This window comes from Pocillopora damicornis, chromosome 4 (genome assembly GCF_964200805.1).
Source record: "Pocillopora damicornis chromosome 4, jaPocDami1.2, whole genome shotgun sequence".
Classification (NCBI taxonomy): domain Eukaryota; kingdom Metazoa; phylum Cnidaria; class Anthozoa; order Scleractinia; family Pocilloporidae; genus Pocillopora; species Pocillopora damicornis.
Window position 1 is genome coordinate 2,981,332 of NC_142673.1, and position 26,554 is coordinate 3,007,885.

The 26,554-nt window shown below is 38.3% G+C and overlaps 1 protein-coding gene and 2 long non-coding RNA genes across 38 annotated transcripts in view; 2 read left to right on the top strand and 1 right to left on the bottom strand.

Annotated features, from left to right (window-relative positions):
* Positions 1-589: 589 nt before the first annotated feature.
* On the top strand, positions 590-2,967 carry LOC149046477 (uncharacterized). Its single transcript, XR_016185752.1, has 2 exons — positions 590-915; positions 2,295-2,967. It is a non-coding gene; the product is annotated as an uncharacterized LOC149046477 (long non-coding RNA).
* Positions 2,968-5,169: 2,202 nt separating this feature from the next.
* The window catches only part of LOC113665233 (insulin gene enhancer protein ISL-1), a 45,786-nt gene continuing 24,401 nt past the window's right edge, over positions 5,170-26,554 (bottom strand). For 11 of the 36 annotated variants that reach the window (XM_089203471.1, XM_089203483.1, XM_089203478.1 and 8 more), the window contains 6 exons: positions 25,172-25,300; positions 10,496-10,685; positions 9,478-9,737; positions 8,331-8,629; positions 7,262-7,474; positions 5,170-5,505 (listed from right to left, as the gene is read on the bottom strand). In XM_089203471.1, the coding sequence (XP_089059597.1) occupies positions 5,440-5,505; positions 7,262-7,474; positions 8,331-8,629; positions 9,478-9,737; positions 10,496-10,685; positions 25,172-25,217 (1,074 nt within the window). In that variant the 5' untranslated portion in view covers positions 25,218-25,300 and the 3' untranslated portion in view covers positions 5,170-5,439. Of the gene's footprint in view, positions 5,506-7,261; positions 7,475-8,330; positions 8,630-9,477; positions 9,738-10,495; positions 10,686-10,829; positions 11,042-12,004; positions 12,120-18,709; positions 19,068-25,171; positions 25,305-25,384; positions 25,719-26,554 lie in introns of those variants that run through there. The other 25 variants (XM_089203469.1, XM_089203470.1, XM_089203481.1 and 22 more) reach the window with 16 other exon arrangements.
* On the top strand, positions 8,518-11,490 carry LOC149046478 (uncharacterized). Its single transcript, XR_016185753.1, has 2 exons — positions 8,518-8,649; positions 9,405-11,490. It is a non-coding gene; the product is annotated as an uncharacterized LOC149046478 (long non-coding RNA).

Here is a 26,554-nt window from a genome sequence, read left to right on the forward strand (position 1 = left end):
GTCTTGGTTTAGTTAGGGAAATATTTGCAGTTGTACAAACGCCTTCAATGGGAATACATGGTGACGAAATTCACGTGGGAAAAACCGCGGTCTAAGAGGCAAAGAATTCAGATAATGCGTTTGTTTGCAGAGCGCATTCCTGAAAAGTTTTCATGTGCCTTCATTGCACAATATTTTTAGTTACGTGTGCTCACGTGCACTGAGTTCATGGCCAACAATTGGCAAAGAATGATTAGAAAAATAGATCTTATTAAACGGGGTCATGAAAGGTTATTCGTTGCCACGAGGTTTGAAGCGCGGGGTTCTTTGCCTTCTCGAGGAGTTTACATAGAGAATCACGCCATCTTCAAAGCTTGTTTTTCCAAGTGGAGTTTTTCCCACGCAAAACAATGGCACACTTTTACAAACAGGAGAATGATCGGAAACGAAACACTGTGTCAGAACAATGTAGTCCTTACGCTTGTTATTTCAGTAAATAATTATTTGGCCGGGGCATCTAAATTCGGCACAAGGAATGTTATTGCAAACCAAGCCCACGGCGGCCTAGCCATTCCTTGGATACTTACGCCGACAAAATGTGGACATCGGCGGGAAATGTTTTTACAAACAGAACTACCACATCGCAAAGTGAAATTAGGTGCCGACAAAAGGCAAGACACGCGGTGTCTGGCGTTAAGGCAATTGAGATCCTTTGTTTAGATAAGGTCGATGGAGACGTGTGCTTTGTGCCCCTTTGTGAGGTTTATCGCGATCGATATCAAGAGAATATCGTTTGACAGTAGACAGAGCTAAACTGTGAATGCACACAAGCCAGGTCATTCCGCTTTGGAGTTTTAAGCAAGATTATTTCTTGTCGCGCTTGGAGGCCGGAAAAGGTCATTTGTCGCTCAGGCTGGGGTGCTAAAAGGCTCAGGTGTAAGCATCTTAAATCATTTAGCGAGTAAATGGCATTTTATTGAGTCTTGTTATCAGAATATAGCGATCTTGACGCGGACCGACAATGCAATCTTCATGTCATGATAGCGTGGTTATCAGTTTCAATGTTGATTGGAAAGAGTTCAAAAGTACAAGCAATTATTTCAGTCCTCCGGTTTTAATAAAAAAAAAAAAAAAGAATGAGAAAAATCGTAAATCTGGTATCATGTTAAAACAGACGTCCTGCGGGCTATCGGTAGGTAGAACTGGATCGATTTTCTACCGATATTTGAGAAAAGAATTACGACAAAACAATAGCGAATTATTTACGAGTAGAATTTCCAAGGCCATCGAAAGTATTGTGAATGTAGGCCGAGTTTTTTCAGTTTCTAGTTGTGGTTTTGGGAATTCGGTATGTTTTGCCTTTTCTTCTGAAGTTTTCGGTTTTCCTTGAGCTTTAGAAATGGATAACTTTCAGAATGAAATATTTCCTTTCTGGAATTTGGTTACATTCATCGATATTTGCGCTAGTTATGCAATACCTTCTCTTTTCAATGTTATCTCCAATGCCCTTGAAGCAACATTCAACCGTGTTTGAATATAACTTCTGTTTGATATGCTTCTGAATTCTGGGAGAATACCTACTTGTTGTATATCGTGACAAAACTAAACACGGTTGATAATCTTCGTTCCAACCATAAAACCGTCATAAAACGTAGTAATGAGTTAAGACGCTGAAAAACACCTTCTAAAAATCTAATCAAAATTTAAAAAAAAAGGGCAAGTCAAAAAAACATTCCTTGATTCTGGAGCACGGAATAGGTTTGAAACATTATTACCGACAGAACTAGCTACCAAACTGCCGGAAGGAAAATGGTTTTGGAAAACTGCTTTTATGACATCTCGAACTTAAGTTTCCATTTTCATATATGTTCGTGCCAATTCAATTGCACAGAAAAGCTTTGCTAAAACATTAAATCAGAAAAACCACAGATATCATAACAAGTGAAGAGCAGAAGAACGAAAGCTTTGCAGAGTTTAGTTAGTTCAATCTTTTGAAGTTCAAGTTTTTCCTTCCTGTGTACTATATGATGCCGACTGACATTTTTGCGCACTTTTGGTCTTTTTCTAAGAAAGAAAAATGACTAGCCGTTAGTCTTACAAATACATATACAAGTATATACAAATATATACATACATATATATATATATATATTTTTTTTTTACTTTTTCACGGTAAAGCTGGGTTTTAAGATATTCTTCCCCTCGAAGCATTCAGCTAGGCCGACTTTTCATCTTGAGGAACCGGCTTTAGGGTCGTTTGGAATGCTTTTATAGTTATGAGTTTATTTTGTTATTTTTCATTGGATCATTGGAAGGAAGAGTTGACAGTCGACATAAAACTATGCTGTTCACGGCTAATGGGAATATTTTTCCGGAGTTTTCTCTCAGTGCAAGCGAGGTGGTTCTAAAAGAGGGGAGGCCGGATGTTGTGGTACAAATGTGTCGTAATGATGAATCGAAACATGAGTTATGACCTTTCGCGAGGAAAGTTAATGATAACTTGTAATTTTGTGGGCCTGTTTAATCAGGCTCAAAGCCACAGTTATTCTTAAAAGGAACAAAGAACCCAAATAATTTATCGACCTGATGAATTGTGAAAAAACAAAATTCTATGTAACAGACTGCCGAACGACTAAAGCTATAACTGATACCCTCGTTAGCCTCACTTCGCAAGGCGAATAGATGGTGGCGCAGTAAAAATATGAGTTTTAACGAGACATCCCATTTTTTCATTAACTCTGCTAGTGTAAGCCCCGAGGCTAATTCTTTCTACAGTAAAAGTGTTTTAATGACTTATCCCGCCTCGCTCTTCTGATGTCAGAAGATTTTTAAGTACTGTGGTTAAAATTATATCTTCAGACAGATTTTAACTTGAAAATATGCCATCTCGTCAATCGCGTCTTTGCAATTCTTTGCAATAAATTGAGAGAGTTACTTTAAAAGTGTCCTTTCAAACATTATCGAAGGAAATTAAAAAAAATTGTCGTTGAGATTGGATGAATTTCAATATAACGTGACTTTTGCATATGTTGTAATTATTGCGTAAAATTGTTATTCAGTTCAAAAGTTTATCTCGAGCCTGCACGCGACCGTAATTTGCAAGTCATGAAAAGTCATTTCGAAATTTTGTCATTCAGACAATTATAAAATTCGCTATTTCCTTTTCCTCCTTCTTATATTCTAAACACTCCTGGATAGAGATAAAGCTTGTTAAGTAATTATTTTTTCTCGGGGCATTGCTCATTAAGATGCAAACAAGACTATCTAAGGTAATAGAATTTTCCACCTATGCGTCTTTAAAATTATAGAATTTGTGGCGTGTTTTCTTTCCTAGCGTTATCCTCATTTTAAAATTAAGTCCTCAAATAATTTTAACGATAAATGACATGCTTAATTCCCTAAAATTAACTAAAAAGTATTGCGTGTCGTCTCGCAGGAAACGCAATTTATCACATACAAGAATCATCTATTTATACTTTCATAGTCCACACCAGAAGAGCTATAAATTTTAACTTATAGAAAATGTCAGAACTCAGAAAAGCGAATATAACAAGTTGTTGTGTTGAGCAGCCACTTGATACTAAAAGAAATTTAGAATCCGCCCGAGTCAGTTGATCAGTCGCATATAATAGCCATCTATTTTAGGAAGAAGTTTCCTGAGGCAACGGAGTTTGCTACATCAAATAGCCTTAAAATGGCTAAAGAGAGGTCACTTACTTTTAAAAGCTACCCATTAAGGATTTAATTTGTCCATATAATGAAGAAAAAATTATGGCAAAGATCGACGAAAGAATACATCTAATATATCAGCGAGCGATGAAATTATAATCAGCCCTTCCAGATCCAACTCTGATGACGAAAGAGATATGAAATTGTGTACGCAGTATGTATTATTTTGTTAGATTTTTTTACACATCATCTCTTATCTGACGTCGGTATCATGAACCCTACAGTTCTTGTTTGCCTAGGTGAAAATCAAAAACACAGTACAATGTGGCGAGTAAAAGAGTCGAAAGTGTAGCAATTATTGATTTCGTAGACAGTGAAGGTCACCTGGGCCGTTCACCTTGTCTGCATATTAAGCACGCAAAACAAAAAGATCACGCAAAGTTTCTGCACGTGAAAAAAATCAGATTCGGGGCCAAACACTTGGCAACATTTCAAAGGCAAGTGCCTATTCCCGAACATAACTAACCAAACAGGAAGCACTTTCTAAAGGAGCACACAGCATCGACCACGGTAAAATCACATGTTGATCACAATGGCTGTCAGAAGCCATTACACTGCATAATAACTCAAAACAAAAAAGAAACCTATCAGAAAGTTCCATTCTTTCCCGTTTCTCTAGCCCGAGGCGATAAGGGGGCAAAGCACACGAAAGTTCTTGTGCAGGTGCTGGCTAGAATAGTTTTGTTATATCCCGAAGGAAAATAGGTTGACTCTGCGAACAATTTAGTCCGCGAGCAATTCGATAAACATCGACTTTTAAAGCGTTTCACTCCGCCTTTTCCTTTCAAAGTGATGAACGATGAAGATGTATACAAATATTCATCAATCCCCTTTCGTGGGCGATTTATCTCATTATCAGCAGTATCTAGAGAGGAAGGAAAGGGAAGAGGGGAATGACAAAACGAACCAAAAGACAAAACAAGGCGGGGTTCAAAGTGTCAAACTTGCAAAACAGCACCAGACATTTTCGGTCTTTAAGGCACCTCTGTGTCTAGAAAGATATTTTTTGTCAAAAAAAAATCTTAACATGAAACCCTTGTCACTGTAATTGTCTGCAACACTCAAACATTTATCATGCTAAATTGCCAGTACAGTACGCTGTAGATATGCTCGGCAACGCCGCGAAAATTTCACTTCGTAAAATCGGTGTTGGCTCATGCCATCAATCTTTTTCTTATATCATCGAAGGAAACCGTTCGGTGAATGCTCAAACCTTGTCTCATCTTGCAGCCGAAACAAAGACTTACCATATTTGTTTTCAAAACATTCAGCAGGACATGCACGGGTTAAAAGATCGTATCTTTACCGCAACACGCGCGTAAAAAGCCTTCGACTTCAGCAGCGCGCGTAGGGTAAGCCACCGTGTCGCTGATTGAATATTACATCGTGGTTCTACGTTCTTCACGACTGAAGTCTAGCGATGGATAATTTGGGAAAACAATTTAATACGCAAACACTGTATCCTGATGTACTTTTATCTTTATTGAGAACGTCTCTCTCTCATCCCGTGAAACGGATCCTATAGGATATATACACTGTCGACACAAGAGCATAATGTTATGCCCCTTGCCATAATTCATGCTGAACTTACGCTAAATAGAATGTTCGTTGCGGCTTGCGATAGAAGAAATAAATTAAGATTTTCGGAAGATGAGCGTGTGCCATTCGTTGGACGTCCACTCCTCATAAGTTCCTTAGGATAGAAAGTCTTTGGTCGAGGAGTCGAGGATTTCAATTTGCCCCTATTCCTTCATGCGTTCGCGATACCAAATGGGGCGCCTGCTCCGAAAACTGCACCTAACAAGAGAGAGGGTTAAAATAAGTTTGTGCGAAAGGGAATGTCAGCGTAGCCAATTCTGTCTACACAACGGGAACAAACAGATTACGAAGTGTTCAAATGAGACAAGACCGATAGGGTTTGATACAAGGGCATAGTCGAGCCAAGGGCACAAAGAGTTCGCCTTAGAATAAGTTGTGCTAGCTCTAGTTTTCTCGGCTGATTTTCAAAGAGAAAACGCAAATAAATTTTGCCATTCTGGTTGTTTTAGTAGTTACAAGCGTCACTGAGATTCTTGTGTAAAAAAATGCTACCATCGCACAGCGTAAAGACTTACGCATGTGTTCTTTGTTTTTCCTAAATGAACTCTTTTACCACATGCTGGGAAGTGGATGTTTATCACGATTAACTCAACAAATATCCCGCTGTTAGGAAAAAGGTCAAAAAACGTCTTTGTTATTGGTTGAATGTTTAAGTTTTCGACTTCTAAGCCTATGGCCGTCGATTCCACGACGCTCTGCCAGATTTAAAAAACTAATAGAAAGCTTCGAAGGTGACGAGCGCGGAAATTCTAAAAAATCCCGCTTTCTTCTGCCTCTAATCCAATATTGTGGTGTTTTCAGAACGTGGAATGTTGAGAATGAACAAGAATTGAGAAGAAATACCGTAAGGTGAATAACTGCTCAAGTTACACTTGATTTAGGGTCTTCATGAGTTCACGAAACTGCGAACTGGATTCATTAGCTTCGTATATTTGGAGAGTGTTCAAAAACAACAATGCCCTACCGGTGTCTTGTTCATTACGGTACAAATTCAGTCTTACAATTGGGAAATTTTGCGATACCTTCGTAAAGAATGGCTGCCAATAATTTGCTGGACCACCGGCGCTGGTGAAGTTTAAACGCCAATGATAATTGCCTACAGTTTTTCTTCTTTAAGCAGTGAGAAAAGTACACAAGGCTAAGTTTCCATTTCTTCCGAGAAGGCTTTGTTGTAAAAGGTGTGAGGCAATTAGTACAAATCACAATGCCATACAATGCTCGCAAATTTCACTTTGCCATAGCTGCATCTTCACACCACACGAAAGAAACCGACGTCCAGTAACAAAGATCACAAACCCAAAAACAAACTTAAGTAGAAATAAAAAAAACAACGTCAGGTTCCGTCACTTTTAGTAAAGCCCCGACCAAAACGAATTTTCTTCTTGCATTAGATTTTAACAATGCCGTTAGGTATAGGTGAAAGTCCTCTTGGAAGAGTTGACACTAGTGAGCACCTTGCTACAAAAAGAATTATTTTACCGACTACGAACGGACCGAGGGAGATTCTGAAAAATTGAATTGGCAATTCAGTATCCTAGTTGCTTTGATCGAAGACGATGAATTGAGTTATGCAAAATAGGCGAGCCTTCTATTCAGAAGGAGTGCAATTATCTTGTCATACACAAAAAAAACACAAGCTCGCCTCAATGTATGCACGCTTGGATGGATGAATTAATGGTCCCCTTGGGGTACAAAATCTCTCCTTTGGATATATTTTGAACACAAGGGTTTCCGTTTGAGATGAGTTAAACGCTTGCTTGCGTTAATAGATAGCGCTTTGCAAGCCGTATAATTGGACCATTTAAACTGTTCAAGATGTTATACTTGCACGCGGGTGGAACGAGAGTGGAAACTGTAAAAAAACACAAAGGACACCTTGACACAAATAAAGTTTAAAGTTAGATGATACATGCATGCTTAACTTAGCTTAGCTAGACATGCCAAGTACGCTTACCAGTTGTTGAAACGGACCTTGATCCATATCGTTGTGTAAAGCGAATTCATTGAGAGCCTTCCAAGGCTGATATCCGGGTAGATCGCTCAGTGAGACGTCAGCTGGCGGTCTTAGCGAAGGTGGAGTTAAATTCGTAGAATACGTCTGAACACCCGAAATAGCTGATGGCGGTAGGGAGCGGGAAATTGCATTCGGAGAGCTACCCGTCGGACTCTGTATATAGAGCGTATAAAGATACAATTTGATCACAAAACAGAGTTATAAAATTCGGGCCAATTATTATGACTTCGGCCTTGCTATGTTTGCCTTTACAAAACGTATACAGTAGAGCTCCAACCGAGAGTAATGGTAATTGCATTTTTAGCTAGAATCTGCGAGTGGCGTTTAGCAAACTACGAGTATGCGTTAAAAGGCGATAATCATTGAAGTCTCAAATCTTAGAGTTTCGAGCAACAGTTTTAGTTGTCACTGTGTACATGTGATAATAACACAACGTCATCAGATGCAAACCTCGCTAACGAAGTCCGTCAGCGAGCAAGAATGATTTTATAATAGGCCACACACTTCTTGTATATTCATATTCAAAAGGTTGACTCATTTAGAAATCGCCTTCGAACGTCGCTCTGCTCCTTAATCGAGATCACCTCGAAATAAGCAAACAATTTCCATGGCTGGTCACTAGTTTAACGAGGAAGTCGGGGAAATTCTTGTCAGGCTATGCTCTAAAATAACGCGGAGCCGTCGAGCCAGCTGTGAATGCTAACAATTTAAAATTAACACCTTCAACCTAATTCTTCCAATTATGTTAACAAGAAACATCCTCGATCGGCGAAGAATGAAAAAGATCCGAAATCAAGGCGCAAAGCGCTTTTTAGTGATAACAAAAAAACAGGAGAAAATGCCTTACGTTTGCTTGCCAAGCTCGATTAACCACCTGTGCGTAAATAGTATTTTTGTTTCCGTCTTTGCGCTGACAGAACTAAGTGTTAACGCTCGAATACAATGACAAGACTCGCTCGTACGCTCATTACAAACGGCTGAAAGAAAACTTAAAAATTGAAGACATTACCTGCCCGTCGTCTGAACCTGGTCCCTGATGTTGGTGATGCGAGGAAGTTTTGTTAAGCATCATAGATTTCTTCTTGTCCTTACAGCGTTTATTCTGAAACCACACTCGTATCACTCGAGGACTCAGCCCTGTCATCTCCACTAACTGTTCCTTCATCATCGCATCGGGTCGCGGATTCGCCGCGTAGCACGTCCGTAAAGTGTGCAACTGCTTTTCGTTCAACACGGTGCGAACCCTCGTCGTTTTTTCTGATTTCCCACGTCGCGTCGGTGAGCCATCCGGTTGGCCGTTTGAGTGCGCTATAAAGTTATTTATTACGGTAAGCGTAAGCTTGTGGTCCGTTCGAGGTCGAACCTAATATTTCGAGGGTCGAAACGGGGGTTCAAGGGGAATACTTAGCTGTGACAATATAGGGCTTTCAAGTCTATAAATGAATAGTGGTAAAATTCGTGAGCCACCACTTCTCACTCGCAATTATACTGACTGTCTCGTACAAACATCCTTCACTTAAGATTTTGTATTTTCCTGCGGAAATGTTTTTACTTCGGAGGAGGTAACATACACATCGACAGTTCTAGCTGAATTATCACGGCTTGACGTTAATTTTTGAGTTTAAAACTACATCCTAAACTGCCTAGTCTTAACAGTGCGCTGATGTTTAAAAAATGCATAGATGGCTCACTCAATTTGCCATCACGAAACTCTATAATCGGAAATGAATGTCACAAGTACTTATACGTGTTGAACTCTATAATTGAGAACCGAGGATATTGCCAACAAACATTCAATTTGGAATTAAGCCACTAGCGATGACTGAACGTGTTATAATATTCTTTTATGACTAAAGGCTTTGAGTTGTAATACTCTCTGGGAAGATCGCCGAAATCCAATTTGCAAGTTGCTTATCCACAGAGGGCCTCACATGAAGCGCCCGAAACCTAAAAACACACACAACACGACGCCATACGCCTGGTTCTTTCGGCCAAAATGATTTTGGGTAATTTAGAAGCTACCTTGGATACATGCAGAGTCAATCGTTGTTACTAATAGCGTTATCAACCCCAATTTGATTAGGTTGTGATATATACTCTGACAAGACCTACCGCATCGAAGAAGCAACACGGAGAGAAGAGACAGGCCGACTTACCTGATGATTGAGACGAAGATCTTTGTCCTCCGCGAGCATGAGCCGCTTGAGCTGTTGCCGTAGCTTTCTCCACAATTTCATTGTCTTCTTTACAAAATAACCCATCCTCCCGCAGAGCAAATTCGTCTCCTGGTACTAGCTGTCTACTGCAGGCGATGCAGCGAAAACAGTCTATGTGATAGATTTGATTCTTGGCCCTCATCACGAAATCATTTTTGGTCACCGACCGGGAGCACTTGGCGCACTTTGTGCCAAACAACCTGGAGAACAGAAAAGCAGAAGTATTCCACAATGGCTTTAAAGCAAATAATGCGCTTCGCAAGAACAACTTTCGCAAATAGATCTGTTTCGAATTCATTCGTATGCAGAGTGACCCGTCAGTGGCAGATTTGAAATTCTTCCCGCTCCTTTATTCGAACTCAGTCAAAATACTGAATATGCGTAAAAGCGCAGAAGGCTACGCAACGTACACACTCAAGATCGAAAGCGAAATTTAAGGAAACCACAAATCTAAATTGTACCTTTAGCCTCCTGCTTGTCGAGTTAGCAAACTTTCCCGCCTCGCTTGCCCACAATACGAAAGAGGCGGAGTCAGAAAATAACTTGTGTGAACTAAATTTCCTGAACTCCAGCCGCCCGTTAACCGTGTGAATTTCTTTATAATTAGCTTCCCTGATTCGACGCAACACAGAGCACAAACCGAAATATCTATGCATGATATAACACAGCGGGTGAAATCAGGGCAGGTAACTAGCCGCTGGCTTACGCCATGGCTTTGTGAAGACAATACGGTCATAAGGATCAAACAAGCACTCTGTCTTCGTAATTAACAACATTGATTCCTTCGCCTGAATAATATGCCGTCAATGTTTGTAATAAGCTGCTGTAATCCTACGATGAACACGGTTTGGTGGCTACGCCGGCGGCCAAAATTGGAAATGTATGTGTTGATCGCGATTTGATCGCACCCGGCAGGTCTGAGATCTTGATTTCGCAGCAGCAGACTACTCTGGCTTACCTAACATAATCACGTTTGCAGTACGTCTTTCCGTCGCGCACAAAACATGTACATGTCTCGTCCAGATACGTGTGGCAGTCCGCGCATTTGAGACAGCCTGCGTGCCACTCCAAGTCGGGTGCTACGCGGAGAATGTACTGGTCTTGAATCTGAGATCCGCAGCCGACACACATAGATATTCGACGCTTCTCTGCAAAAGAAACACAAAACAAAACTTAAGAGCTCCTTGGTCTAAAAGCGTGACAGGAAATACTTTGTGAGTCCAAGAGAGCCGCGGCGCTGGGAGAAGGTTTATTTTGACGAGCAGGGAAATAGCATCGGGTGAACCACGTACGTTGAAGTTCCTGATCGCTCATTCCCGAGGAAGCTTCAGAATACACTCTTGGTGATATCAACCAAAATGGGATTACTAACTGAGCGACACTGCCAGCTGACGAACCGAATACTTCAAAATTCCGATCTCTTTAGATGCGTTATGCGATTGGCGCAGCCGGATCGTACAGAGACACGTGACTTGAGCTGTCATTGTCCGGCATTTTATTGGCCGGAGGCTCTACCACCAATTTTACAAATTGGTACCCAGTTGTGAATGCCACACTTGTCATTGGTCGCTCACCTTTCACCACTTGTCAAACTTTGCGCGTTTTTTTAGATTTGAATCTGCGATAAACGCAGGTGTATGTTAAGAAACTAACCACAGATAAATTTTAGTATACTGTTCCGAACATATGGAACGAGCCAACGGCCGTAGCCTTGCTGATCGCAATATTGAAGAGCCTTGTTGACGATCAGAGATCAAGATTTCTGGTCCGTCGCAAGCAAATGCCTCGAAGTTGTTATTGAAAGTGACAGCTGACTTTTGTATTTCCCGTTTACTCACGCACGTGGAAAGTCACAAAACCAATATCTGTTACCGTTCTTCTTGAAGGACGCCCCGATATCTGTTTGGGTGCGTGTGAAATAAATTTAGTCGATAATTTCGCAATTGAATTGAATCAGGCACTGGCGTTGTCACTGAATCGCTGAATAGAAGTCGCCTTTGTAACAAGCAAACTGTTTATGTGCCGTCAAAAGCAGTGCCAACCGATCGAGGGCAATGTGAACACTTTGTTCAATTCTCTATGCTTGGCGGCGCAACAACAAGCAAATTTGAATCAAAACAAAAGGGTGGATTTGGGGTTGGATCTCATTGAACCTCAAACACTTCGATATAATTAGCAGAAATTTGTGAAAGGAACCAAACGAGATTTAGCACGTCCTAGTTAGGTGCTCCGCCTCGGCGGTCACCAATTGGCGAGATATTGTCGGGTTTGATATCTTTCTATCGCTTGCTGATAGGAACTCTCAACCCCCACAAAACCCAGACAAGCCGCGATGTTCAAAACTAGAGAGGTCTTGATATTGACACAAATTGGAATGAAAAATATTTACCCGAGAAATTTTCCCTTTGAATAGCAGAACAAAGTCGCTATTGAAAACATTTGTGCTCAACACAACGCGGAATAATACCTTTTGTTTTCCTAGTACAACTCCGGGATTTAAAAAACCATTCACCGTTGTCAAACATATCTCTTGATCGTCTGACGGCATTGTTGCAGCCAGCCCAACTAATTCATATATTAATTATCTGTCACATTCACTTGTCAAACACCTCATTTACGGAACTCTCGGTTCCAGACTTCCTACTCCAAGCAACTGCGCGAAATTAGCCTTAGCTAATGGAGCGTTACACCTAAGCTGGATTGTCCAACCCTAATCTGAACTGTCTCGTTTATAGGATTTCCGATCCGTCTTACACAAGGATTACTTATTTGGAGTGCGCCGAAAGGCAAGAGAGAGGGAGAGTTAACAGAATCGACACAACTAAATTGGATCAAAACACCTTGAAATATTTTACTCGCATTGTGGAATTCTTCCAAACCGCTGAATATCACTGATTGACATTTGCTTGCATGATCGAGAACAGAATGTCAAATCGCAAACGAGGGAAAAAAAATAGGGACAGACAAGACAAGCGTAACAGCAATTTAGCTAAGCTCAATTGCTACATGTAATGTGAGTGAACTCTCCATAAAAAAAGGTCGTTGCGAAGAATAATTTCTCGCACGGTCTTTGCAAGTCATCTTTCGTTGCCTTGGTTGAAATTTTTCCCAACCCCAGATTGTTTGCATAGAAACGGAACCCGAATAATAAGTTTATTGGTGATTCTGCTGTTGATATTAAGCAGTGGCGCCGCTCTGGTGGCGGTGAAAATGCTCGCATAAGATTTCCTTGCATGGAGTCAAATTTCTCTTTAGAGGTTGTTCCGGTCCAATTTCCGGAAATGTAATTCATAGCTAGGAAAAAAGAAAATGTAATTCTACGCAATTCGATTCCTATTTTCACCCTACCATAAAGTATATTGTTTGGTAGTTTTAGAAAGGAACTTGTTCTTAAAAAAGGAATTATCATCCAGGTTAGATAAGTCCAAAAAGGTACTTTTTTATAGCAACAGGAAAATATGTAATCGAAAATGAAAACCATAAAACAGGTGCAAATGGCTCCATAGTGTCGAAACAAACGTGTCGCTAAAGAATACGATGTGATCGAAAATTAAAATTGATTTTTTTTTATATTCTAACAGCTCATTAGGGTTAGAGAAATTCTTGAAGTAAGGTATCACTGTATTTCATCACTGTTTTCGTGCATGATTCCGGCAGCTTTTTGAACGCAGAGTTAAATTACAAAAAAACCCTAATCCTGTGTACTTTGTAATGATCTTGCATATTTCAAAATTAAGTCAGATCGTCAGAGTAACATTGCGGTTAAAGCAGTTGCCTGGTCATGGGGAAAAAAAAGAACACGGAGATGCGATTATGATATTTTCAAGTCAGGAAAATGAAAATATATTCGATGTAAAAGACCAGCTATGTGTAGTTGCATTTACATTTAGCGGAGAGTACCCAGTTTTCTTCATCTGACTTTGTTTAATGTAGATTACGCGAACAAAGGTCATTCGAATTTTAAAACAAGTTACAATAATCATTCAACTCTATTTGTTGAACATTCAAATTAGCTTCGACGAAAAAAAAAGAAAACCTGGCAAACATGGCGTTTTTTATTTTACACATTTAAAGCGAGCCTAGCGTAAATGCTGTGCTAAAAATATTGAACGATTGCTTGTCTATAGTGGTAATTTAGAAGCACAAAGCTGGTTGTCGCCTCGATGAAAGTAAGGTGTGTAAGTCATAGATCAGCGTTACATGCGATTTAAAATGGAGAAAGGGGCAAAAATACAAGGCAATTAGAAGCAATATTCAACAACTAAGAAAGCAGCCGCTTCGCGTCTTAAATATAAATGTACACAACATTGTGTAAACTTCAACAATATCACATTGTAAGGATCAAAAAGTATTCTGTCTACTTTGGCAAAGAATTTCCTAATGAGGATGTCTTTCAATGTCGAATTTCGTAACCTCCGGCACAGTTTTGACCTCAATTCTCGAGCTGGATATGGGCAATTTACGAGATTGTCTGGTTACGAAAGTGTAGACATCCCGTCGACATCTTCAGCGAAAAGTAACACATGTATTTTCAGCAAAATGACATTTAAGGAAGGTTTTCTCCAAAAGAACTTCCAGATATGTTTGTTAATATTTTTAGGCTTTGTTATATCTCAGCTGGCGGTATTAAAAGAAAAACAATCACCGTGTCAAAATGGCGGGAAAATATGTGATCAAGGGGAATGGCGATATTACTGTCAAAAATGGATAACGAAATTTACACAATGTGGCAAATTAAGAAGAAATCGTGTGGTTTGGTTGCCACGAGGACTGAAAAAAAAAAAAGAAAAAAACGTTTGTCGCACAAACCACTCCGTTTACCGTGTTTCCGTTTTTTGCCGTGGGTAATTCCTAATATTAAGAGGGAAATTATACACAAAAGCTAAAACATCTGCTGCCCGAGAGCAAATGGACGCAAGAAACATTTGTGGCCGCAATTAGCGACAAGGCGATTTCTTTATACGTTCAGACTTTTTGCTGGTAATAAGAAACCGAAGCACGAAAAATTCGAAGAATTCTGACCTATATTTATAAGAACCACTCCTTGTAAATTAATTTGAGAGGTTTTGAGATAAAAAATAATATTTATGAAAATATGAATTCAAATAATGAGAGAACCTCCGTTTACGCCAAATAGCCCGTGGGAATTTTCTCTTTAGGCAGCGCTTGAAGTGAGAAAAACAAACAACTTCCATTGTGACCAAGACATCGTTCGGTAATTATTCTGTTCCGCTGTCCTTTTTTTGTCTTGATCCTCACAAAAGAAGTCAAAAGAAAGTATATTTACTTTATATTTGCTCTTTACATTTAAGAATAATCCACGGCCACATTTTTTAATAACTGCATATTCAGAATTTTGAGTTAGTAGCGAAGGAAAATGTTCAGAGGAAACGTAACCCAAACCTAAAATAAAAATTTATGCCTTCAAGGAACAGCTTGGCACCACAATTAACGCAATCTTTCCGAAAAAGATCGTATCTGAAAAAGTATGTAAAATTCATTGTGCAGATTTTATATCTTTATGTGGGTTAAGTGTAGTTTATCAGAAGAATATTTGAAGGTCACAAAAGAATATATTTTCTTTCTGTAAAATACTCACTATATTGTAATATTTCAATTCTCCGCAAATAAAGAGGTAATTCTTTTCACTCGAGCGAGTGACTTGAAATCATGTTCGTACGTAAAACACTTTTGAGCGGAATTATCAATCATGGAAATCATATGATTTCAAAGACTTTTTCCTCATCAGAGGAAATGTTTCCTTTCTTTCTTCATAAAAGCCTGAAGCAGCTAGACAATGAGATTGTTTGCTTTTCGGAATCACGAAATACGTTCTCGATACTTTTCAAAATCTCTTGAGCTTTGCAATCTTTATGTCGTCAACTGACATCTGGTGCTCTCTTAAGTCCGGCAAAGAGATAATCCAACCTTTATTTACGAGGTAGCAACGTTTACAAATCTAGGGAAATTGTAAAATAATTAACACAGCATGGAGTTAAACAAAAACAAATCTATCCAAGTTGAGTGAGTTCTTCACATCGCTTAAAGTTTATTTTGGGACTAAAGAGTGTTTTGGAAGAGTGTTCAATTCATTGGGCAGATTCTCTAGTCATATTGCATCAAATCAGAGATTTTGGCCATCTTTGGCTTTCTCTGACCTTTACAAAGCGAGAGAAGCCCATAAATTGAAGTTAGCAAAGAAGAGATACGAATGATCTCGCAGATAATGATAAGAACTACACATATTTTATCATTGATACCTATAAATGTTTCATGAATTCAGATGTGGCAAATCCCCTGGATATTGCGGACGAATCGAACTCAATCTTGACTGCACCTGTACCGGTTACAAGTTATCAGGATTTGCAAATTTTTCTTAGGATAAAAATGAAGATTCGAAGTAACATATTGGTTCGCACCATCATTTATCTAAAAGCAAAAACAGGGAAATAAGGAAAATGAATCCACAAAAATCAATTTACTTCTTAATATCGCCTATGTACTGAGTACAACAGTTGAGGCAAAATAGACGCAAAGGGTCTTGCATTAGTTAATAGAAACGTTCCAAAATAACGAACTCATATACTGTCCATAAATTACTTCAGCCAAGAAATACTTTTCAGTATTTTGTGTAGTTTGTGTCGTATTTAACTAAAATATATCAGTGAAGATAAATAATGGCCACATGTGTATGAAAAATCATGCAAAGCAATTCATTTCTCCTCCTCATTTAATTTCCGTAAGGCAAAATACTTATTTATGGAGTTCCATTCCCGACTGACTCAAATACTTTATATCAAATAACGTTGATGCAATATTTATTGATGTACAATCAGTGAAGTGAGTGTAGATAATGGAAATATCTGTCTGCAATGAATTTATCAACCGCAGATTCCACCGTCGCAGGTAGTTATTTAATTCAGGTCTAGACATCACATTTTCTAAATCTAAATTTCCTTCTACGAAATTTTGGTGGAATCAAACAGGGCTGTTCCAATTACTATCTAATGGTAAATTCAAGAATAAGCATTCGAAACGCGTGTGCTACATATGTAAGATACGCATGGACGTCTAGCCTTGCTGTCGGTCGAGTTCTCAGTAGCGTGTTTTGTAGGGTAATCGCCGCGAAATCAGCTTTCGAATCTTCCGGGATTTATTTTTGTGTCCCACGCTCGAAATAAATTTTTTAACATCTTTCTTCAAAATGTGATCGCATGTAAGGAACAAAATAGCAACTAATCTTAATGTACATGTAGGTCGGATGTAAAAATTTTACACCTCTAAATAGGCGAGATAAACGGATGATCAAACATCTGATTTGTTGTCAAATATATCGAGCAGTATTCTCCAACGGATTCAGATGGTCTACATTTGCCAACAACTAACCAAGAATTTTGGGCCAACTTGAGTTAAAAGAGGTTTGCGAAAACATTTTAATTCAAATTTTCATGTTTTCTACGCGCGTTAGGTTCGGCTGAATTTAAAACCTAAGAACTAGGCAGTTCCAATTTGGATACAATCATCTCCGCGGGCCTTCAAGGAAAAATTGAATTATCAAGAGGATACAAAGGTCATTTTTTGTGGATAGTGATGAGTGTCCTGTGTTTGGCGAACAACTTAGACAACCAAAGCAAATAAGTAAACAACAACTGAAGTTCACCTCAAAAGGACGGTAATGACCAGCTGATGAAAGTAAAGTAGAAGGATACTTGTAGGAAAAGGAGAAGTGGAGACGACTGGTCATCATAGGAAATGCGGAGAAGAGGAAGAAAAGAGAGAGGTGAAAAGTAGGAAAAGAGAAAATGGAAATTAATTTCGGAAAGAGAAGTAAAACAGAATAGAAAAGAGATTTAAAGAAGAGACAAGGAACTAAAAGAAAGAGAGGGAAAGTTAGTACATTTGAGAAAGGCTTGATGCCCCTTTACACTGTCAAGTCACTATCAGGCGGCTATATCAAAACGTATAAATGTTTCTAAATCTTTGTTCAAGTTGCAATTTAAAACACATGACTTATAGTTACGAATATTTTGTGTGCAACTTAAGAAAACAAAGTCCAGGTTAATTCCGGCATTGACAGATTGTTTGATCAAGGTGATACGGATCTTTTTCGTTTCAAACCTACTAGGTATTTGTGACACCACTAAACGCGAGAAAGCCATTTTCTCATGAGTGCTCTATGAAAATCAGGTCGATTCTCGATAAGGAAAACACATTTCAATATACCATCCCTTCATTATTTGGTCTTGCAGTAGGAATTATGCTAAAAGTTGTCAACACATAGGTAAAATCAAGAACGACAATATTAGTGTGGAAGCTTCATTCGCGGAAAAATCATTGTTGCCAGTATTTTACAATTCTTGTTTCAGAATAGAGCGATCACTGAATTGTGCAAACCATAAACAAAGAGACAGGACAACATATACTTTTTGTTGAGGGAGGGAAAAGGAATACCTTTTCTAAACGTCCATAACTTTCCACGACAAAAGAGTTAAAAAAAAGGATCACTTAACCTCGTTAAAATGTCGTGAGGTCAGAGCTCGAATATTTCTTATAAGAAATATTGATAAGAATAATTGCACTCGTTTTAAACTATGCAGGAAAACACGAAAACCGACAAAGTTCAAGTTAAAAAGTTTGGTCAAGTCTAAGTCAGGTAATGATAAGTTTCTTTAGAGCCCTGATAACCACAACATTTCTTGGAGAACAAAGCTCAGTCCTAGACTGTGTAAAATGCTTATTTAGCCAAAGCCCTCTAAGGTGTCAGACAAAAACAAAGGATAAGTTAACAGCTAAGTCGGGTTACCCGCCCTTCAATAAACTAAGTATCGTTTTGGTATCATTTTAACTGACACACGCACAGTCGGGAACTGATTTGGTGCAGAACTTAGACCGCACAAAATTGGAAAGTTATGTAATTGGGCCAATTATCTTAAGTCTATCTAGACTTCTGCTATCATTCATGAGTAGAAATGTAGTGCATCGTCCCATTGGATGACTGTTTATCGAGAGCATCGTCTTAGAGCTTCAAAAGCTAAGATAATTTAACGCGCCTTGATAGCGAAGGAGTCGGATAGTGCCAAAGATAGAAGTTGCTTATATAACTCTAAAGAGGTCACTTGAGTCGTCTGATATGTTCGAAAAAGTAAAAATAATGACAGAAAGAAATACTTGCCTTCTTGAGAGGAAAGATCTTCAACATCAGCGTTTAACATTGCGCTACGCTTTGCAAGTAAGAGGCTGACGGTTGTCAAACAAAAACGTATAAATACAGTCCGAAAAAGTGAGTCACATATGGTGTTCTTCGCGTACCACGAGTGTGACATTGATACTTTTATATTGGGTTGTAATATAGGATGTTTTCTTACACAAGAATGATTCAGTCGCTGAATATATTCGGAAAAACCTCTCCAAGATGGGGTGGCAAAAACACGGGCCACACCTTTCTAGAATCAGCACAAGGAGAACGTGATTTCCTTTTGAGTTGTGCGTAGAAACGTTCCTACAGATATGATCCGCTTTTTGAAAGCTCTTGCGACATGTTTGAGGAGTGGTCTTGAACCCATAGGCGAGGTCAATATCACAAGTTTAATTTGGAACCACAAGTATTTTGATATCAGACCCGGGGAACGTTGTGGTTAATTCTTTCAACTTCTATGGACAGCACTGGAATTCTAGAGGTGGCATTAACACAATATTCCTGTCACGTTTCCTCAATCAGTGATATTACGGAAAGGAAAATGGTTTTTTTAAAAGCCGTAGATTCAGGCTACTTCTTGGCTTCTCATAACTAATAATCAACCATTGTATATTGCGAAATCACTCTTACGAAAGACTCAAATCTTTCACACTTCAAAAGTGTCAAAGGCTAAATTCTCGAGAGACAAACTCTCAGACTAAATTTAGCGCAGACCGTTCCAAATTGATTACACCTGAAACAGTGCTAGCAATACAAAACACTTCAAGTTGCACAACCATGATTGAATATGTGCCGCTGTTGCTCAGAATTCTAGGAATGTGAGTGTGCAGATAGATTCATTTAAAGTGAGGTATGGAACGAGAAGTAAACAGCTAACAGACCTCTTAGCAGATTTTATCCTTCTTGCTAAGTCGTTCGAATCCAAGGTGGCGGCTCATTCTTTAAAATTTATCCACATTTTTCGAATTTTTTATTGTTTTTTTTTTTCTTTGATATTGTACCTGTAAACATGGATAGTAGAGTAAAAAAGATGACGACTTTAAAAAAGGGGGGTACAGTAGTATGATTGTAGCCAAAGACAACTAAAAAATGAAAAAACCAACACGCATGATGTGGACTCCTCTTGCATGACAAGCATAGTCTTTTGGGGTATACATAACAGTTGTACACCGACGGCTGTAATTTCAAAACTGAAAAGGTCAGAAATGTTTAATCGTAATTTATATAGTGACTTATCATGGTTTAAAAACTTAGAATAGGACTTACATGTGTTTTTTTCGTCTGAATGCTTTATCACACTTCTCTGAGGAGCAGACCCTGCACTTTTATGGGTAGTTTAATTGTTGCTGCGTTTAGCTTGATAAAATGTAGCTTAACCGTGTTATAACTGATTGTGGTGGGTTGCACTGGAGGGTTAAAAGTCTCTATCAAATTACTGAGCAATTGCGTTTCGTTCTTGTCTCTCACGTTTCCTTCTTCCTTGTCTAAGGTGATCTGATTTGCAATGGTAAATGATCCCAAAATGTTGAATTTACTCATTCTTGTCACCAATTGCTTAAAACAGGTAGAGTGCCAGACACTCTATGTTCCTCAAGTTGATTTTGCTTTTGAAATTAATCGTTTCTTTTTGGAAAGGGAACACTTTTGAAAATTTGCAACAGTTTTATTCCTCAGCACTCTGGTTGTGAACGTGTCAATTTGTATATTTAATTAAACCTGGATCCAAACCTGGGATGGTCACAAATGAAGCTTAACCCAAGACAAAAACGTTGTTTTTCATTAACTTTACGAAGGAAAGTTTTTCTTACACGAACGCTGTGATATCATGCCTAACTGATGCAAGATCGTGGATGGCAAAATGTTTGCTTACTTTGTATTAGACGGTGAAACGAGACAATTTGAAATGAGAAATGAAAAAGGTTGTATGAAAAATTCATGACATTTTGCATTGTTTTCCTCGACTGAAGGTGATTTTAATAAACTAAGCAAAAGGCTTTAGAGGAAATTTAATTACAGGTCAAGTTTATATGTAAAATTATCATGAACGTCGAGTTATTTCTGTAAAGGTTTATTAAACTCTTTATGGAAATGATTTCTTATAACAGTTTGAAAGTACCTCGAGGGGAAAAGCTCAGGTAACTAATATAAATGTCAATTCTTTTATTTGTGTCTTTTTTCGGAAAAGTAGCATTCAAAACTCGTATATGATTTATTTTTAATAAAAGTTGTCTCTCCCGTTTTTTAATGAAGCGAACGTCTATAAACTCGAGGACTGTTATCACCCCCAAACACAATACCAGAATACTTTTATTGCTTTTTTTGTGGAGATAAGACAAAGAATATTCGGAAATAAAGTCAGGAAATGCCCGACTGAGCGACGCCAGTCTAGGACACAGACGAACACAATCTCACCATTGTCACTGTTGCAAACGATCAAAGAGAGAGAAACACACATTCTTTTAATATACCAAAATCATAAGTCAGCAATTCAAGAGATTTTAATAAAACGTCTGTTAATAAATAGCGTGTGTGAAACAAATCAAATTTTATCTTTCTGTCTTGGCGTACATACTTAAAATAAACATCCTTTTTAATTTCTTGTATTCAATGTATTGCGTGGCTACAGATAAAGATACAGCGTAAATATAACAGTGATTTTTTTGTTTGAGAACCAATATCAAGAATCTGTCTCGAGTTTAGGAAACTTAAATATTTCAGTTGAATCAAATGGCATGTAATGTTATCGCAAATATTGATACTAAAAAGTTTTGAAAAACTCCTTAAAGCTTGGGACATTTTATTTTGTTCTGACGGACTTGCATACCATACAAAACACCAATTTATTCGACATTTTAGCATGGTGGTGTGATCTGAGCATAAACCGAGTATGAAGGCGAGACTAGCCTAATTAAAAATTTGACATTCTTCCAAAAATATCTCTGTGAGAAAGGATACTGTTTCTGTTTCTTAAAACTTGCATGTGCACAAATCTGAATGGCCTTTGCAATAAATCAACACAAAATTAAGTCAATGCCAGTTTAACTTCGTTATATAAGGGGAAACTTGTTTTGCTGTCAAATGTTTAATTTACAAACCACATTGCTAGTAGTCAAAGCGGGCAACACGCTTCAAAAATACGAGCTCACTAAATTAAGTTTGCTTGAGAGGTATTCGGCTCTTTTGAACTTACAAGGCGCGGGAAAAACATGATACCGTGTTTGAACGTGTAATAACATTTTTCAGAAAGCGTTACGAAAACAAAGGGATTAGAGTCACAAACCTGCGAAGCCAGTAATGACATTAATTAATTTTCATTCTTTTTTAACATAAAGAATGCTTGCGTTGTGGTAAATGTTTAAATTCTGGGAGCATTAAAGGCAGACTAGAGCCTACGACGGGCTATTGTCGCCAAATTTACAGCATTGTAATGAACACAATTGTAGATTCAGATGTACTTAGATCGTAGACAGACGGGCGGCTTCTAAAACGGATTTTATCATGTAGAGCTAGAAATGTTTAATTGAATCATGAAAGATTTAGCAGGTCTAAATGAAAGGGGAAAGTGTAGCAACACTAGGCGAGCAAAAATCCCAATTATAGGTTAAATGAACTTACTTATTTCTTTTGTTTGCTTTGTTCACTACTTATACACAAAATGAAACTGTGGTTGGCGTCATTTAATTCCAAGAAAATTTTGGACAAACAAAAAAGGAGGGAAGTTTTAATACCTAGTGTAGCTTCTTTTCGCGGCAAAAGAAATGTTTTTTAAGTCAGAAATGTTTTGCAAGACTGATCAATCCTGCTTCAAAAACTCGGTCGAATGAGTGGAAAAATGAGGGTTATTTTCTTTGCATACAAGTATGGATATAAACAGCATCATCAAAACAGAACGTTTTGGACTTAAGCTTCGATTGAAGCACTCTAAAATCCCGCGCGTGAATAGCACTCAAACCTACGTCCTTGCATGTCATAAATAAAGTTCCAGATTGTTACAAGCTCTCCTGTAGAAACGGAGAATTGCGTGCTTCTAATGGAAAGACTGATACTTTTTGTAAGGAATTGATGATACCTACAGCGGGGTAAATGACTCGATGACAGTTTTCCCCCACGCATCACCTACATTTTTAGAAAACTTGTTAATAGTGCGCACTAGGAACGGAAGTAAGCTTGAAATTAGGGAGAAGCGCAATATAACAAAAAGAAAATTTATTAGAAGAAACAAGGAAAGCTAAGGAGTCAGTTAGTCAGCACAATCTAACTCCTTAACGAGAAGAGTCAGTTACCTGGAGTGAAAAAATATGCGATGGCAACTGATTTACGCGAATTTGTATTTGTAGCTATGGATCTCAAAGGCTGGATGTTATATTACTTTTGAGCTTCGAAAGCGTACTGAATCAATATTGAATTCCGCAAACGTGACTTTCTGCCAAAATGTGAAGGACAAATTAAATTGGGCACGTTCACTAAGCGGAACCCAGGAAGAAAATACACTATCCTAGTTTGGTATTTTTCAGTTTCAATCAATGTAATTTCCTGAATACTTCATAACAAATATCATTTCAAATAATGTCAGGATACTGAGGGATGGGTTTATTAAAAACAGCCATTATCAGTCTTACTGAAGTCATTGTTATTCCGTGTAAAGAAACTAAAAAGTATGCCTGGAGCTATTAATCGTGGCACGAGCGTTATGCTTTTTTAATTTTCCATTTACAGAGACTTTTGTTGACATGTATGCTTCTACGGAATCGATTCGGAAATGTTACTAGCTTTGTGATCATAAAACAGCGCAAAAAAAATCCTTCCTCGAAAGTATTCTGTTTTCTACTAGAAAATGGTCGTCTTTGACAATAGGCGGATTAAATCAGCTGGAAAGTAAGTAATGCTAAAAATGGTGCATTAAAAATTCATTAGCCGTAAGCTGTACAGTACATTAACCATACTCTCTTGTTACAAACCACAAATTGGTCGACCTAAAGCAAAAAGATTCACAAGACTCCCTGGATAAAGCAGTGTCTTAGCCATGTGCTGCGATTGAAGTAATATTCAAACTCGCCATCTGTTTTCCAAAAAACAACTAAGGCAAGAAAATTATGTAATTTCCTCGCCGCACAGTTTTTTACTTAAATTCCTGTTTCAAATAAGTAGCGTAAGCATTGTAATCTCTTTTCTTTCAAGAAAGAAAAATCAGACTGACGTAAACCTCCGCTCCATGAATTAATGGGGTTTTCAGGGGTGTAGGAACGAGGGGTTACAAAACCCAGCATGTAAAGAATTTATCCATCAGAAATCAGAGAAATATATATACTAAGGCGTTTGGTTTTTTTTTTTACTGGACCAAACCATCAAGCTTTCCCAGTTCTTTTCAAAACTCGTCATCCCGCTGTATGGCGTATCATTTAAAGCCCATGGAGCAGAAAGCAAAACTACCAAAGTGCGAAATTTAACTAACGCGGGTGGATCTCTGACAACAAGGCAGAGATAAATGGAGGGAAATAAACCAATATCTATCTGCATCGTTTCTAAATGACAACCGGACAACGGAGCTTAGAATTTGGGCGGAAAAAGGAAGGGCAGCTTTCATTTGCATGAAGTAGATTAAAACCAAACTCGTAACGAGTATCTCGCCGCATCTTGATGGAGAAATAAATGAACCAAAATTCATTCGGCGTTCCGTTTAATTTGAAAGTCGTTTTCGACGAAGAAGATGAAGATATGAGCGGTTGCGCACTTTTGAAAAGGGATCTCAATCATCAGTAATGATCCAAAAAGCATGTTCTTTGATGTGTAAGCGTCAAACGTAGTGAAGACAGTAAAAAGAGTTTCCAAATAATCGTAAGTCTGAAGAATCGGTTACGGGGTATCTAAGAGACTTTCTAAATTGTTGGATTAAAAAGTCGCCTTTATCTACTGGAAAGAAGTAAAAATATGGAGTAAAAATGTAGCCGAACTGTAGCAATTAGGGCACAATAAATTCCCCTTTCCAGAGGAGGGTTGATGTTTTAAAGGCTTGAAGTTTGGCTAAGATAAACCACTCTACCACTGAAATCGGTGACTTTCCGATTAATAAAGTTTGAGTAACTTGCAAAGTCAGGTAACCTCCTTGGTTCTCTTTCGCGACCAGCAACTACTGTTAGTTCAAACACCTTAATTCGTCGTACTTTGCTTAAGTAGAGCTAGAAATTTGGCAAATTCTTAATCAGTGCTTCGCACATCGCTCACTCAAGCTTTGTCAACAATGAGGTTGGCCGCAAACCCAGGTAAAAGTTTGTGACGTGGCCGAAATTGTTCGAGTTTGATGATCAAAGAGTTTACGAAGAAGAGTTACTCTGCAAAGCAGAGGGTCTTGATATTTCGATATCTCGACAAAACAAGCAACTGAACATGACACAAAAAAACTTCAAACCAAGCATGTACACAAATAAAACCATAATGTACCTTTAGTGTTGATGGTCTCCATGTCCAATGCAAACTGGCCCTTCATGTAACACGTCAAAATTTTAAATCAATGAAGTTAAAGCAGAAGCCTGGGGTTTTTACTGAACCAAAGACCGCCCGCTGTGCCAGCTAACTAGGAGAGAAAAGAAGATGTTATTAAATTCCAAACAACACAATATTACAAAGCCAACATTTCGAGCGAACAGGCCTCACCAAAGCCAGTTTAAAATCTACGAGCTTATCTTTAAGCGCAGTTTGTATGAAGGCTATTGAAAGGGAGGGACTTCGAATAAATGTCGAGAAAACTTAGAAATGTTTGCCTTTAAACTTGATTATTTTGAATCGTAATTTCCCTTTGATGTACCTAGTACGGTGTGTTGTTTTGTATACAACAGAAGAACAGCCAAATATATCTCGAAAACAAATGAAAAGCACAATACAGGTAAACTGGATAAGAACTCACACACTTTGCAAGACGATTGCAGAGAAACAACCCTATTAGTATTCCGCAGAAAATTAAGCCTAGAAAGACTGATTTCCCAGTTATACATTAGCAAGTTATTGTCATGAAACAATTTAATGTGAACGTCACAAATGTGATTTGAGTTTTTTTCTTGTTTTATCAATATCTGCCTTTAGGCATGCAGATGTTGGGTCAGAACATAAAAACATCTGTCAAACTTGCATAAAGGATTTAAAATCGCTCACTCGACAGGTTGGCTGAAGATAACTGCACTACTAAGTCACAGAAACATCTCAGTCACAGTTGTCGGTTAAAAACGATTGAAACATTACATTTAGAAGTGGGTTATGGGTCGAGAGTGAAAAAGGAAGTTTAATTTCTCCGTGACTCACCCTAACCTACCAAAGTGACAACGTTTGATTTCAAAAGAGCGTTCTACCCAAATCGAAATGTGGTCGAGGCGTGTTTTTTGAAACAAGAAGCTTTCTCCGAGTGAAAAGCAACGATGACACAATGCAATTTGACTAACAGAGAAATTAAATATCGCTTTGTTGTTAGACTCTACAAATACAACAAAATCACAAATACATCGAACAAAATGAAGTAAATTACAAATTAACACGAGGGCGACAAATGGAACCGAAATTAATGGCGCGATAGAGATTTACAAAATCCTTGCAAGAAAGAAAGCTGTTTTTCTCCACGCGTTCGCTATTGGTTCCCACCTAAATCTTGACTTGGACGAGGTACGCCGCAATTCACGAATTCATTACACTAAGTTGATAATGGACGTGTATATATTTTTGGATAATCTTCTCTCGAATTTGCTTAATAATAGCTTTTATCCCTTAATCTATTTGCATTTGATGAAGTCGCTTTTTCCCTAGTCGATATTTTCACTTATTTCGTGTCGTGGGATT